Raw genomic sequence first — 16,737 nt, forward strand, 5'->3', positions numbered from 1 at the left:
GGATTACATACACCTGTACACATACAACCCCAATATAGAATGTAATATAACACACATCATAACACACAATCTGGATTACATACACCTGTACACATAAAACCCCCATATAGAATGTAACATAACACACAATCTGGATTACATACTCCTGTACACATAAAACCCCAATATAGAATGTAACATAACACACAATCTGGATTACATACTCCTGTACACATAAAACCCCAATATAGAATGTAACATAACACACATCATAACACACAATCTGGATTACATACTCCTGTACACATAAAACCCCAATATAGAATGTAACATAACACACAATCTGGATTACATACTCCTGTACACATAAAACCCCAATATAGAATGTAACATAACACACAATCTGGATTACATACACCTGTACACATAAAACCCCAATATAGAATGTAATATAACACACATCATAACACACAATCTGGATTACATACACTTGTACACATAAAACCCCAATATAGAATGTAATATAACACACATCATAACACACAATCTGGATTACATACACTTGTACACATAAAACCCCAATATAGAATGTAATATAACACACATCATAACACACAATCTGGATTACATACTCCTGTACACATAAAACCCCAATATAGAATGTAACATAACACACATCATAACACACAATCTGGATTACATACACCTGTACACATAAAACCCCCATATAGAATGTAACATAACACACAATCCGGATTACATACACCTGTACACACATAATGATCAAAAACATTGCTTGCTCTTTGGGGGATTTAGGATGGGTATCTGTATAGCACTTTGTGACAACTGCGGATGTAAAATGGCTTTATAAAATACATTTGACTGAACAAAGTACAGTGGGAAATCCCAAATGTAACTTGCATGTAGAATGACATATATAGATGACAACTCATAAATTGCCATCTATTTCACACACACACTCCCGAGTGGTGCAGCGGTCTAAGGCACTGCATCTCAGTGCTTGAGGCGTCACTACAGACACCCTGGTTCAAATCCAGGCTGTATCACAACCGGCCCGTGATTGGGAGTCCCATAGGGCGGCGCACAATTGTCCGGGTTTGGCCGGTGTAGGCCGTCATTGTAAAAAATTATTTGTTCTTAATTAACTGACTTGCCTAGTTAGATAAAGGTAAAAAATAAATAAAGACTTGCCTCCTCTTACCTTATGTTTTGGGAACATAGCAGGGTCCTGTGCAGTGTTTGGTCAGAGGTTCAGACCCAGCAAAGAGGAGGAGAAGAAGAGAGAGGGAGCGGTAGGTCTTGTTCAGTGTTTGGAGGTTGCTGTGCTGCTGAGTGAGGTATAGCATAGCCACTGTGGGGTTGATCATCTGATTGTGGGGGAGGGGAGTGAGTTAAGGGTGAGGGGGGTCATCGGGTAGAGAGAAAGTGGGGGGGGGGGGGGGGAGGAGGAATGGGTTGGAAGGAGTAGAGGTGGAGGAAGGGAGGGAGGCTGTCTGGGCAGGGGGGTGTTGATCGATTCCAGGCTTGGCGTTTCCAGACAGGCTGAATGGTCAGAGGTCACCTGGTCTCATTTCCTATGAAAGAGAGGTTGTGTGTGTCTGTCTGGTTTGGCCATGCGTGTGTTTGTCTGTCTACTCCCTCACTCCTCCTGCATGGGGCTGGGCTGGCTGCTCACATAACAAGATCACATGGACATACCGCCAGCAACAAACATCTAAATAGATACTAACACCCATGCACACCCCCACTTACACACACAACTGTATCCTATACACTTATTAAAACCCACGTTATACATGTATAATTACCCACGGACATAAACATATACATATATCCAAAACATCTAGGCTATTTATATATTTGCACACATAAACAAACACACATGCACGTATATATTGGTAGGCTACATATATACAGGGCTTGAAGTAAAATGTTTTAGCCACTTGTCTAACACACACATTTATTGTACTATCCTTGTGGGGACCAAACAATTGATTCCCATTCAAAATCCTATGTTCCCTAATCCCTCATTCTAAACGTAACCCCTAACCCTAATTCTAGCCCCAATCTTAACCTTAACCTTAAACCTAACCCCTAAACCTAAAAAAACATTTTTCTTGTGGGGACTGGCCAAATGTCTGAATTGTACTTGTTTAACTATCCTTGTGAAGGCTTCTGGTCCCAGACTTCTGGTCCCCACAAGGATAGGAAAACAAAACCACACAAATTGCAGACAGAGAGAGCATGCTAATTGCACCCACACAGACAGTGATGGAGTGGGGACACTTAACACTCCACTGTTAGCACAACTCTCTGCTAACAACAACCAAAATAAACATTTAGCATTGACCCTCACACGCAAACACACATGCACTTACGTACGCTCAAGTCCACACACACACAGAGCGAAGGGGGAGCGAGGGTTTTACTCTGTCTCTGTCTGATATTGCTGAACTGCTATGTCAGGGTCAGTGTGTGTGTGTGTGTGTGTGTGTGTGTGTGTGTGTGTGTGTGTGTGTGTGTGTGTGTGTGTGTGTGTGTATGTGTGTGTGTGTGTGTGTGTGTGTGTGTGTGTGTGTGTGTGTGTGTGTGTGTGTGTGTGTGTGTGTGAACCAGTCCCAATTGAAGTGAATGGCAATTGCATTAAAGTATTGATCCAGTCTGGGGCAGGTAGACACAGACTCAGTCACCCAGACGAGGGGGAAGGTCCATCACCATTCCCATTACCTCTGACATCTTCATCAATAACCCTCACAACACACACGTTAATGTATTATGCCTAACACTCTAAAACAGACACACATTCAGTGGCATGGTTTCAATTAGTACTATCATACCGACATGGGTGAGACGACAACATGCACTGTCACTACTACTATCATATAACACTCTGAGGTGTGAATGGAAATCACTCACCACAAATAAATTCACTCGCTGGAACTCATACTATTGTGAAAATGTTCTCCATGCATGACTACATAGATGCATATTAAAACACTAGCCATGCAAGCCTCCGTTAAATAGCCCCCAGTAGCTGCATCATGCATTAATGTCCAAGCACACAAACAGACCTTGTGACACATTTGTCACATCATATTTATGTCTGGTTGTAAGAAACTCTTCCATAGGATGACAATGCACTCAGATGTTATATCCAGATCTATGAAAGTGCTATGTCCTTCCTTACAACATGGAAATGTACTTTATATACAACATTATAAGCAGGATATAAAAATAGTAAATGACTGTAATGATTTAAGATAGATTGCAGGTAGAATGCACTTACCCTCTGTCCTCCTGTGTCCAGCCCCGACACATGCAGCCAGACACTCTGTCTCTCTCTCTTCCTCTCTGCCCCCTCCGTACGCCAAGCCCCGTTTCTCTCCCTCGCCCCGCATTCCTCTATCTCTGTCTATCCCTTCCTTTACCCCCTCTTCTTTACATCCTCTATTCTCCCCGTTTGCAAACTCTGCCCTCTCTTTCTCTCTCTCTATTCTCACTCATCCGTCCCCCCCCACCCCCCCCCCCCCCCCAGTGCCTCTCCCTGTTTTGTATTTTCTTCCTTCCCCTCCCCGGTCTCTTTCTCTCTCCTTCTTCACCTCTCCAATGTCTTCTTCCTGCTGCTGTAAACTTAACTGCAGACTGTCTGATGTTTCTGTGCCTATGTGTGTGTGTGAGAGAGAGAGAGCGAGAGAGTGAGAGAGAGAGGGAGAGAGAGAGGGAGAGAGAGAGAGAGAGAGAGAGTGAGAGAGAGAGGGAGAGAGAGAGAGAGAGAGAGAGAGAGAGAGAGAGAGAGAGAGAGAGAGGGAAGTGCAAACCAGACCATGCAGCCTGTGTCAGTTTGAATGAATATTGTGTACGCTCTGCTTCTCCCTATTCCCCCTCTCCCCCTCCTCCACCCTGTCTCTCTCTTCCTCTAGTGTGTGCTTGCATACTCTCTCTCCCACCTTCAAAAATGTTCACACTCCATTTATATTTATACACATGCCACCCTTAATCCCTGTCATTCCACTATCTTTATTCTTTCTTTCTTTCTCTTGCACACACACACACACTGTATTTATTAACCCCCTTTGTATAATCTTTGTATAATACTATCATATAAATGTCACAATCTGACCCTTATTTGCGTTGTTTGTTTCTATGTTTTGTTTGGTCAGGGTGTGATATGAGTGGGTATTCTATGTTGCATGTCTAGTTAGTCTGTTTCTATGTGTTTTGGCCTGATATGGTTCTCAATCAGTGGCAGGTGTTTGTTGTTGTCTCTGATTGGGAACCATATTAAGGTAGCCTGTTTTGTATTGTGGTTGGTGGGCTATAGTCTATGTGATGTTGCATGTTTGCACTCAGTGTTGATAGCGGTCACGGTCATTTTGTTATTTTGTTATTTTGTTATTTTGTTATTTTGTTATTTTGTTATTTTGTTATTTTGTTATTTTGTTATTTTGTTATTTTGTTATTTTGTTTGTTTGTTTGTTTAGTGTACTTTGTGGTGTTGATGTGGTGTTGATAGCGGTCACGTTCATTTTGCTATTTTGTTTGTTTGTTTAGTGTGCTTCGTGTTTTTTTTTTGTCATTCATTAAAAGTATGTATTGACACCACGCTGCGCTTTGGTCTCCTCACTACGACAATCGTGACAGTAAATGCTGCTCTATTCACAGTCTTTTGTAACTGAAAGACTATAGACTCACAGGCATGTCATTATTTATTGGGAGATATTTGGAGCTATGATGTTTCCTTTTGTAGTCGTACTACTTTGATAAAGAAACTAAAACAAATCTAAATTTAGCCATGTGCCAAAAAATGGCAAGTGAAACAAATACTGTTACTTGTGTTTTGTATCTTCCATAGAGTTTGGATGGATGCATTGGTTCAAATTTTATGAATGTAATTTGCATGAAATAAAACTAACCAAAGCCGAACACAAATGAAAAATAAGCTTGCTGTTTGTGGGATAAACCTAAAAACAGAACAATTCCCCTGCGTTATTGATAAACCTAAAAACAGAACAATTCCCCTGCGTTATTGATAAACCTAAAAACAGAACAATTCCCCTGCGTTATTGATAAACCTAAAAACAGAACAATTCCCCTGCGTTATTGATAAACCTAAAAACAGAACAATTCCCCTGCGTTATTGATAAACCTAAAAACAGAACAATTCCCCCGCGTTATTGATAAACCTAAAAACAGAACAATTCCCCCGCGTTATTGATAAACCTCTCCTCCAATATCATTGTTCCTCTACTCTTCTTGCTCTCTACCCCTCTCTCCATCATCCGCTCTCCTTCCTTAGTTACATATTGATTAGTTTGTGTGTATGGGGCTGGTGCTGCTGTGGTCATTGAGGTCAACATGGTGGCCAGACAACCCCCTCCCTCTCTCTTCCTCTCTCTTCATGCAGAAGCCAGGCATGCACATTGAAATCAGCTATAGAATTATGTGAAAAAGACATGGGACAACAATGCCAACATTCTCCGGAGACTATTCCTGTACTGGTGAGTGGAACTGGATAAGAGCTTTTCCTTGTTCCAGTGTCTCTCAACCTTGGGCCATGCGGGACCGGACATGATATTGCTGTTCCTTCTTTGTGGACCACTTACATTGCAACAAACACTTGAGAGTTCACTAAATCTGTATAAGATAACAATCTGGCAAACCAAAAGAGCAGCAGAGGAACATCGCTTTAGTCTATGACATCATGGTCGTCCTCTCCCGATCCATGTATAGAATATGAGGCTGAATGTCCTGTATGTCTGGTCCTGTCCTAATCCTATAGACCTGCAACTTGGACTGAGGGGTCGGCGTAACATAGTAAATGAAAATCCGGGCCACTGAAATTAGTATGATATGTTATGTTTGGTATTGTCACGGATCCCTCCGGGAACTTTCATTACGCACAACTGTCCCCTATACCCACTGATTATTACTTGTATAAGTGTGCCCTTTGGTTCCCATTGGGCTGTCGATTATTGTTATAATGTCCGTTGGTGCGTGTGAGTACCTGTGCTGTGTGTTTTGGCCTTCATGCCATTGTGGATTGCGCAGATGATTACGGGTCGTATCCAGTGTGTTAATCATTGTGTGCGTGTGTTATTTATTAGAGGTACTCCTCTCTCTTTTGTTTGGGTTTCTACCCTGTGTTTTTATTCCGTGTTTGTTTGGTCTTCGTCCCCGTGCCTTTACATGGTACGCCATAATTTGGGGCTTAATAAAAAACCTTATTACGCGTTCCTGTGTCTGTCTCCCGAATCATTTATGCCAACGTGACAGGTATGGTATGTATTCATTTGTGAATGTCCATCATCCATTTTGTATGATATGTTACAAATGACAATTTGTATAATATGTTATGAATTAAAATTAATATGACAAACCCAAAATGGTTTTCAAGTAGATTATTAAGAAAGGATCATCCTTTGTTAAAATGGCCTTTTGCCTTTGTACAGATTACAACTTCTCATTTCCTACTAATTGAAAATGAAATTGTGTTTAAAGTATCGCCCTTTCTTAAACAAGCTGTCACGCCCTGACCTTAGAGCTTTTTATGTCTCTATTTTGGTTTGGTCAGGGTGTGATTTGGGTGGGCATTCTATGTTCTTTTTTCTATGTTTTTGTATTTCTTTGTTTTGGCCGGGTATGGTTCTCAATCAGGGACAGTTGTCTATCGTTGTCTCTGATTGGGAACAATACTTAGGTAGCTTTTTCCCCACAGGGTTTTTGTGGGTAGTTCTTTTCTGTTTAGTGTTTTGCACCTTTCAGGACTGTTTCGGTGATTCCCTTTGTTATTTTGTTGTTAGTGTTCAGTTTTAATAAAGTAAGCATGAACACTTACCACGCTGCGCTTTGGTCCGATGTTTCCTCGTCTTCCGACGACGAATACCGTTACACAAGCCATACAATTTCAGTTTTATCCTCCAGAAAAGAGAGAACTAATATTACAACAAATGTTATGATTAAATTAAAATATACTGATTAATAAAAAAACATTCTTTATGGAATAAAATGTTTAAATATGGTATTATATTTGTTCATGTTATAAATAGAAACGGAGGAGTTGTCACATTCCCATATATTTTCGATAACTGCATATCTGCTCAATCCAAACTTACAACCAATTGATTGCAGCACTACCACAAAACTGGAGGAGGCAAGTGGAAAACTTAGAAGGTAGGGAACTTGTTTGCCTGCCATATATTAAAGATACAAATTGGCTGAAAGGAACTGGCATAAATAGAATAATATACCAGTTTCATCTGAGGACAAATGTTGACAGTTGCACCATACAGGGTGCAACATGAATAGGAGGAACTTTGGTACCAATTCCATGGCATATGGTTTATGAACTGGTACAAAAAACTACACTTGATTCAACACTTAGTTTTTCAATTTAAATTATTATATAAAATTATTGCCACCAATAGAATGCTATATACAGTGGGGCAAAAAAGTATTTAGTCAGCCACTGTGCACGTTCTCCCACTTAAAGATGAGAGAGGCCTGTAATTTTCATCATAGGTACACTTCAACTATGACAGACAGAATGAGAAAAAAAAATCAAAAAAAATCACATTGTAGGATTTTTAATGAATTTATTTGCAAATTATGGTGGAAAATAAGTATTTGGTCAATAGTAATTTCAATAATGGTCAATAATAATTTCTGTAAGTCTTCACACACTGTTGCTGGTATTTTGGCCCATTCCTCCATGCAGATCTCCTCTCGAGCAGTGATGTTTTGGGGCTGTTGCTGGGCAACAGACTTTCAACTCCCTCCAAAGATTTTCTATGGGGTTGAGATCTAGAGACTGGCTAGGCCACTCCAGGACCTTGAAATGCTTCTTACGAAGCCACTCCTTCGTTGCCCGGGCGGTGTGTTTGGGATCATTGTCATGCTGAAAGACCCAGCCACGTTTCATCTTCAATGCCCTTGCTGATGGAAGGAGGTTTTCACTCAAAATCTCACGATACATGGCCCCATTCATTCTTCCCTTTACACAGATCAGTCGTCCTGGTCCCTTTGCTGAAAAACAGCCCCAAAGCATGAGGTTTCCACCCCCATGCTTCACAGTAGGTATGGTGTTCTTTGGATGCAACTCAGCATTCTTTGTCCTCCAAACATGACGAGTTGAGTTTTTACCAAAAAGTTATATTTTGGTTTCATCTGATAGTGGAGATTGGAGTGTGACTGTTTGAGGTTGTGGACAGGTGTCTTTTATACTGATAACAAGTTCAAACAGGTGCTATTAATACAGGTAACGAGTGGAGGACAGAGGAGCCTCTTAAAGAAGAAGTTACTGGTCTGTGAGAGCCAGACATTTTGCTTGTTTGTAGGTGACCAAATACTTATTTTCCACCATAATTTGCAAATAAATTCATAAAGAATCCTACAATGTGATTTTCTGAATTTTGTTTTCCTCATTTTGTCTGTCATAGTTGAAGTGTACCTATGATGAAAATTACAGGCCTCTCTCATCTTTTTAAGTGGGAGAACTTGCACAATTGGTGGTTGACTAAATACTTTTTTGCCCCACTGTATATGGGGCATACAACAATCTCAGCTCTGTAGATTTTGCTGCGAAGAGACAGAATCAATAGTTAATTTATTCTGGTATTGCCACGATGTAGCTTGTTTCTGGTCACAGGTTCAGGAATGGTTAAAAAAAATCACAACATGCAATTAAAATGAACCTTACAAATAGCAACGTTGGGCGATTTGGAAAGCCATAGTCAATAAATAATATAATAATACTCATAGGAAAGGTTTTCATCTTAAGCTCACAACCTGTGGATAAAATATGATTAGAAAGGTTCAAACATTTTGTAAAACACCACAGCACAATTGAAATATATTTGGCACATGGAAACCAAATGAGGGTGGTCTATGGTGATAGGTGGGATGGGCTGAGAGAGGCTGAGGGGTGGTCTATGGTGAGGGTTGGTATTAAAGAGCTTATGTTTGGTAATGTGTTATTGTTATGTGATTGCTTTATATAAAAGTACCATGTATGTAAAATGTGTATGTAACATGTATGTATATGTAGCCAAAAACCTGTAAAAAAAACTAAGATATTTGTCCTCCGAAGAGGGGGGGGGGTAGGGGTAAACACAATTTTAAACTCAGCTTTGAGTCAAGCAACATTGAGGCATGCATGAGAGCATCAGCTGTTCCAGGCGACTGTGTGATCACGCTCTCCGTAGCTGACGTGAGTAAGACCTTTAAACAGGTCAACATACACAAGGCTGCGGGGCCAGACGGATTACCAGGACGTGTGCTCCGGGCATATGCTGACCAACTGGCACTGGTGTCTTCACTGACATTTTTAACATGTCCCTGATTAAGTCTGTAATACCCACATGTTTCAAGCAGACCACCATAGTCCCTGTGCCCAGGAACACAAAGGCAACCTGCCTAAATGACTACAGACCTGTAGCACTCACATCCGTTGCCATGAAGTGCTTTGAAAGGTTGGTAATGGCTCACATCAACACCATTATCCCAGAAACCCTAGACCCACTCCAATTTGCATATTGCCCAAACAGATCCACAGATGATGCAATCTCTATTGCACTCCACACTGCCCTTTCCCACCTGGACAAAAGGAACACTTACGTAAGAATGCTATTCATTGACTCCAGCTAAGCGTTCAACACCATAGTACCCTCAAAGCTCATCACTAAGTTAAGGATCCTGGGACTAAACACCTCCCTCTGCAACTGGATCCTGGACTTCCTGACGGGCCACCCCCAGGTGGTGAGGGTAGGTAGCAACACATCTGCCACGCTGATCCTCAACACTGGAGCTCCCCAGGGGTGTGTGCTCAGTCCCCTCCTGTACTCCCTGTTTACCCATGACTGCATGGCCAGGCTCGACTCCAACACCATTATTATGTTTGCAGACGACACAACAGTGGTAGGCACAACGACGAGACAGCCTATAGGGAGGAGGTCAGAGACCTGGCCGGGTGGTGCCAGAATAACAACCTATCCCTCAACGTAGCCAAGACTAAGGAGATTATTTCGGACTACGGGAAAAGGAGGACCGAGCATGCCCGCATTCTCATCGACGGGGCTGTAATGGACAGGTGGAGAGCTTCAAGTTCCTTGGTGTCCACATCAACAGCAAACTAGAATGGTCCAAACACACCAAGAAAGTCATGAAGAGGGCACGACAAAGCCTATTCCCCCTCAGGAAACTAAAAAGATTTGGCATGGGTCCTGAGATCCTCAAAAGGTTCTACAGCTGCAACATCGAGAGCAACTGGTTGCATCACTGCCTGGTATGGCAACTGCTCGGCCTCTGACCGCAAGGCACTACAGAGGGTAGTGCGTACGGCCCAGTACATCACTGGGGCTAAGCTGCCTGCCATCCAGGACTTCCACACCAGGCGGTGTCAGAGGAAGGCCCTAAAAATGGTCAAAGACCCCAGCCACCCCAGTCATAGACTGTTCTCTCTACTACCGCATGGCAAGTGGTACCGGGGTGCCAAGACTAGGACAAAAAGGCTTCTCAACAGTTTGTACCCCCAAGCCATAAGACTCCTGAACAGGTAATCAAATGGCTACTCGGACTATTTGCATTGTGTGCCACCTAGCAAACCCCTCTTTTACGCTACTGCTACTCTCTGTTCATCATATATGCAGTCACTTTAACCATATCTACATGTACATACTACCTCAATCAGACTGACTAACCGGTGTCTGTATGTAGCCTCACTACTGTATATAGCCTGTCTTTTTACTGTTGTTTTATTTCTTTACCTACCTACTGTTCACCTAATACCTTTTTTGCACTATTGGTTAGAGTCTGCAAGTAAGCATTTCACTGTAAGGTCTACACCTGTTGTATTCAGCTCACCTGACAAATAAACTTTGATTTGATTTGAAGAAATGTCCTCTCACTGTCAACTGCGTTTATTTTCAGCAAACTTAACATGTGTAAATATTTGTATGAACATAACAAGATTCAACAACTGAGACATAAACTGAACAAGTTCCACAAACATGTGACATGTTACATAACATGTGACACATAACAGAAATAAACCAAAAGTAACATGTCATACTAATTTGAGTGTCCCAGATGTTCCTTTACTATGTAATGTCCAGTCTATGAGACCAGCCTGATTGACCAGCAGTGGTCATCTGCTGATAGACCACACAAACTGACAATGACAACACTGACCCCTCTGGTAGAGAGAATGACCATCAGCAGTTAATGGAGGAGAGAGGGATGGGGTTGGGAGTCATGGTCGAAAGGGGGCATCGGGGAAGGATGAGAGGAGGGGAAAGGGGATTGAGAGACAGCTGGGTGGAAGGATGAGAGGAGGGGAAAGGGGATTGAGAGACGGCTGGGTGGAAGGATGAGAGGAGGGGAAAGAGGATTGAGAGACAGCTGGGTGGAAGGATGAGAGGAGGGGAAAGGGGATTGAGAGACGGCTGGGTGGAAGGATGTAAGATAATAGAGTGATGATGGATGACAGGAATTCCACACTGATTAAAACAGTTTTAGTACATTTCATGTTCTTACCCATTTATGTCTAAGAGATTGTAGACTGGTATTATCACTAACGGGATTTACTTGACCATAGAAATAGAATCTCATTCTAGTTAAGTGGACTTGACACACATAAACAGAGTGTATGAGTACCTGCATCCATCCCAAAACAAGGCTGTTTGGTTTGAATAATTTGTATTATTCATGAGCATTAGGTTTGACAAGGGGTTTTGAACCATAAAATATTAATCCTTCTAAAAATCAAAATCAAATCAAATCAAATTTATTTGTCACATACACATGGTTAGCAGATGTTAATGCGAGTGTAGCGAAATGCTTGTGCTTCTAGTTCCGACAATGCAGTAATAACCAACAAGTAATCTAACTAACAATTCCAAAACTACTGTCTTGTACACAGTGTGAGGGGATAAAGAATATGTACATAAGGATATATGAATGAGTGATGGTACAGAGCAGCATAGGCAGATACAGTAGATTGTATCGAGTACAGTATATACATATGAGATGAGTATGTAAACAAAGTGGCATAGTTAAAGTGGCTAGTGATACATGTATTACATAAGGATACAGTCGATGATATAGAGTACAGTAAATACGTATGCCTATGAGATGAATAATGTAGGGTAAGTAACATTATATAAGGTAGCATTGTTTAAAGTGGCTAGTGATATATTTACATCATTTCCCATCAATTCCCATTATTAAAGTGGCTGGAGTTGAGTCAGTGTCAGTGTGTTGGCAGCAGCCACTCAATGTTAGTGGTGGCTGTTTAACAGTCAGATAGCCTTGAGATAGAAGCTGTTTTTCAGTCTCTCGGTCCCAGCTTTGATGCACCTGTACTGACCTCGCCTTCTGGATGATAGCGGGGTGAACAGGCAGTGGCTCGGGTGGTTGATGTCCTTGATGATCTTTATGGCCTTCCTGTGACATCGGGTGGTGTAGGTGTCCTGGAGGGCAGGTAGTTTGCCCCCGGTGATGCGTTGTGCAGACCTCACTACCCTCTGGAGAGCCTTACGGTTGAGGGCGGAGCAGTTGCCGTACCAGGCGGTGATACAGCCCGCCAGGATGCTCTCGATTGTGCATCTGTAGAAGTTTGTGAGTGCTTTTGGTGACAAGCCGAATTTCTTCAGCCTCCTGAGGTTGAAGAGGCGCTGCTGCGCCTTCTTCACAATGCTGTCTGTGTGAGTGGACCAATTCAGTTTGTCTGTGATGTGTATGCCGAGGAACTTAAAACTTGCTACCCTCTCCACTACTGTTCCATCGATGTGGATAGGGGGGTGTTCCCTCTGCTGTTTCCTGAAGTCCACAATCATCTCCTTAGTTTTGTTGACGTTGAGTGTGAGGTTATTTTCCTGACACCACACTTCACCTCACCACACACCTCACCTCCTCCCTGTAGGCCGTCTCGTCGTTGTTGGTAATCAAGCCTACCACTGTTGTGTCGTCCGCAAACTTGATGATTGAGTTGGAGGCGTGCGTGGCCACGCAGTCGTGGGTGAACAGGGAGTACAGGAGAGGGCTCAGGCAGTTCTGATCCAGAACACCTGTCTCTCGTAGGTGACATTCGACCGTCCTCACCAGTGGTTTGTAAATGACAATTGTTTCACCTCTTGGCCCCTTTGGGCTCCGGAGTGGCACAGAGGTCTAAGGCACTGCATCTCAGTGCTAGAGGCGGCACTGCAGTCCCTGGTTTGAATCCAGGCTAGATCATATCCGGACATGACTGGGAGTCCCATAGGGCGGCGCACAATTGGCACAGCGTCATCTGGGTTTGGCCGGGGTAGGCCGTCATTGTAAATAAGAATGTGTTCTTAACTGACTTGCCTAGTTAAAAAAAAAGTCAGTTTCAGGTTAGTCTTTGGTTCCATCCTGGGGTTGGGTTACAAAGAATCAGGACCTCAGGGGTCGAGATCCAAAAGGGGGCCAACTTCAGGGCAGGCCCTCAGTCACCTTTTGAAACTCGTACTCTGATAACTGCTGCCTTTGTTAGTGTGTATGTTTTTCTGAGTATTTGCAAGTAGCCATCATCCAGATACAATAATGTTGCTGAGCTGCTCAGAGATATCATGCACATCTGGCATGCGCTGAGTGAGATGTAGGCTGTGTATATGTCTAGACATGTTTGAGAGTCTAGTTCTGTTTGAGCATGTTTGAGAGTCTAGTTGTTTGTGTGAGAGACTATTAGTCCACCTTGACTTGTGTTGCAGACCTCAATAGCTCCCCGTCCTTGTGTGAATGGCCCCTGATCAGGATGAATGATCCTGTCCTAAAGATCAGATGGCGATCAGTAACTGGAGCCAAAGCAGGATCAGTGTCAAGACAACAGCAGGATCAATAACAGACATGAACAGAGAGAGAAGAGAGATGAAGTGAAAGAGAGAGCTAGAAGGGTATGAGAGAGATTAATCTGGAGAGGATTTTTCCACAAAATGAGTTAAGCTCCACAATGATAAGGGAGGTTGGTCAAAGGCAATATGATTAACGGAATAATTACTCTCAAACGTTAGGAAGAAAGGATGCCCATTCTATCTGCCTGAAGGGCAGCACAGCAATACACAGCTTCTATAATCCCAGGAAGAGGCGGCAGCAAAAATACTGATTGACTTACCTCAGGGAGACAAACATGCACTTCTTATGGAAGAAGTCACACACTGAGAATTAATGCTACTGTGATATTAGTCCTGAGGAGGAAAGTATTGAAAAACAGTCTGGACTGGAGGAATAAAAAATGGCTACCCGTTCCACTTAATTTGAATATCTTGGTATATTCTTCCCTGGATAGTGCCTCTGCTTGCTTTGTCTAAGATCAAATCATGGGGAGGTATTCAGAGGAAATGATCATCACAAAATTCAAATTCATTCCAATAGTACTTTAATTTGACAATAATTCATAATGAATAAATCCAGACCATTTAGAGGAGGTTTATTGTATTGTTAAAGACGTGCTCCGGAACTTTGGCGACTTCTAAATATTTTTTAAACCTCCCGCTTTGGGCTGGATGTGTCAATGTGTAGTTCATACAGGCATAATCTATGAGCACAATTACTGTTTCACCTCAATTAACCACGAAATCCCTAGTTTGAAAGCAACTGTTTTCCTGGAAGCTGTGCTTCGCCATTTTCCTACATTTTCCCCCACCTGGGCCAGCCCCCTAACAATTCTAGTTCTAGCTAATGAGCTTCAGCCCCTTACCATTTGAGTGGCAGCTAACAAGATGCACACAGCAGAGCGAGAGCAATGACATGGTGCACATGTGACGTAGTACGCCATTTCCGGGGACCACTTTTAGCTCGTGAGCTCTACTTTCAGAACTACTGGCTAAAATGAATTCAAAAGTGCCAGAGAATATCAAGTTATTTGAAGTTTGTAGTGGCTGTTTAGAGAATCTCGGTTGCTGACCATGGCATCAATTATCATATCTCAGTATAGAGCACTACATACCAAATCAGTATCATTAATAAACTGTTAACAGTAATATATTCTATAAAGGAGACCCTTTAACATCATGTCATGTGTAGCTATAGTCCAGAGTGTTAATAGGCTTGGGCGCTATATAACACGTTAAACAGTGCAGAAGGTACTCTTATACACACATATCATCTTGTCAACATCCAATAAATATATCCTTTTAGAGATTCTTGTTCAGCCATCTCATTATGTGTCCAGCAGTCATTGTCCTGCTAGTGTGAGTCCATTGGTCCATGACACATTAGGCCTTTGCTTGAGCTTGTGTCTGCTACTCCTGTGTCTCCGTCTCTGTCAGCGTCAGCTCCTGTGGTTCTGGGTCAGCTATCTCCTGTGGTTGAGCTACAACGCCTGTCTTTATTTTTATTGTTTCTACAAGATCTAAACTGTCCATCTTTATCTGTTCTACAATGCCCCCCTCCTCCTCTACGGCTGCCGATGCCTTTTCCTTCTCCTCATTCTCCTCCGTCTTCAGAGGCATCCATGACTCTTTGTGCAGCCTCTCGTTATTCTCCACCCCCTGGACACCAGGGGGCACTGTGGCGGCCATAGCAGGCGGCAGGTGCTTGAACTCTTCATCGTTCACATCATAGTCCTTCATCTTATGGTCCAGGATCCACCAGCGACCCGCGAAGCCAACGTCCAGTACCCGCGTGTGGAGCTCCCTCCAGGGGATAGAGAGGTTGGAGCACTGGGCCTCGTAAAGACTGGCGTCCGGGTTGTAATCGGCGAAGTAGGTGAGTGAGACCACTCCCAGGCTGAGGTGACGTAACCTTCCCTCGTTACGAAGCTTCGTCAGCTTCTGCACGTGCCCATCCGATGTTCCACTGCGTATCCACGGCGTCAGGAGCCCGAGCTGATTGGCTGTATCCAGGACGGTGGTCTCGAAGGAGGCGTCGTCGGGGTTTGTGTAGATGCAGGTGCCGGCTCCACCCAGAAGGCTCAGGTAGATGGAAGCTTTGATTGGCCTCTCCCACGCGCCCACCACAATCTCACGACACGCCTCCTTGTAGTCTCTGGACATGCCGCTAAACCACACACCTGATTGAGAGGGGAGAGAATTGTGAGAAAAAGACAGACAGCATTCACACGAGATAAGATAGATGAAAACAATGGCAAAACAGACTAACACAATATCCCTAGACATGGTAGTGAGGCATGCACACAATTATAATGTTTTGTGTGCCAACACTGTATTGTATTGTATTGCATCTCCAAACTGACAGGGATTGTCTCAGAGAGAGGTCACAGCAATAACTTCAGTCACGTGCCTTCCTCCACCCTGTGATTGCAAGCAGGGGCAACTGTAAAGGATCAAAAGCTAACAATGCCTTTACATAGACGTGTATGAAGTACATTTTCAAATCTAACTTGTGTAAAAACCACAAAGTGATACAGTTTGTTTGAAGCTAATGTCACATAATCTGATAACCCCATGAATGACTTTGGCAAGACAGTTAAGCAAGAAAGATCATGCGTTCGTTCAGGTTCGTAAAGGCGTGGTGGGCTAACACGGCAACCAAGAGATAGATCGATTTCTTACCCAATTTGCTATTTTTCAACCTCTCCCATCGGGTGCCATTGACGGGTGCTGCTCCTACTTCTGCTATAGAGGTGGAGCACCATCTCCTGAGCACCCACGAGGCAGCCATGTTCGTCAGACAGAAGCCGATCGTTCCGGAAGTTCACATTCGGACTGGCTCGGACCGGAAAAACACAGCGGACCGGAAAATACATTAATTTCCAATGGGAAT

The 16,737-nt window shown here is 43.0% G+C and overlaps 1 protein-coding gene across 1 annotated transcript; it reads right to left on the reverse strand.

Annotated features, from left to right (window-relative positions):
- Positions 1 to 14,369: 14,369 nt before the first annotated feature.
- Positions 14,370 to 16,654, reverse strand: LOC139424044 (mitochondrial import inner membrane translocase subunit Tim29-like). Its single transcript, XM_071175732.1, has 2 exons — positions 16,527 to 16,654; positions 14,370 to 16,024 (listed from the first exon to the last, which is right to left on the reverse strand). The coding sequence occupies exons 1-2, from the start codon at positions 16,633 to 16,635 to the stop codon at positions 15,255 to 15,257; spliced, it is 879 nt and encodes a 292-aa protein (XP_071031833.1). The 5' UTR covers positions 16,636 to 16,654; the 3' UTR covers positions 14,370 to 15,254.
- Between the last annotated feature and the right edge of the window lie 83 nt (positions 16,655 to 16,737).

Source organism: Oncorhynchus clarkii, chromosome 13, assembly GCF_045791955.1.
Source record: "Oncorhynchus clarkii lewisi isolate Uvic-CL-2024 chromosome 13, UVic_Ocla_1.0, whole genome shotgun sequence".
Classification (NCBI taxonomy): domain Eukaryota; kingdom Metazoa; phylum Chordata; class Actinopteri; order Salmoniformes; family Salmonidae; genus Oncorhynchus; species Oncorhynchus clarkii.

Bases quoted from the DNA above. Each gene is read 5' to 3' on its own strand.
- LOC139424044 (XM_071175732.1), bottom strand. From the start codon at position 16,635: ATGGCTGCCTCGTGGGTGCTCAGGAGATGGTGCTCCACCTCTATAGCA. The intron at 16,025-16,526 runs GTAAGAAATCGA...CCTCTCAATCAG, and splicing joins GTTGAAAAATAGCAAATTGG to GTGTGTGGTTTAGCGGCATG.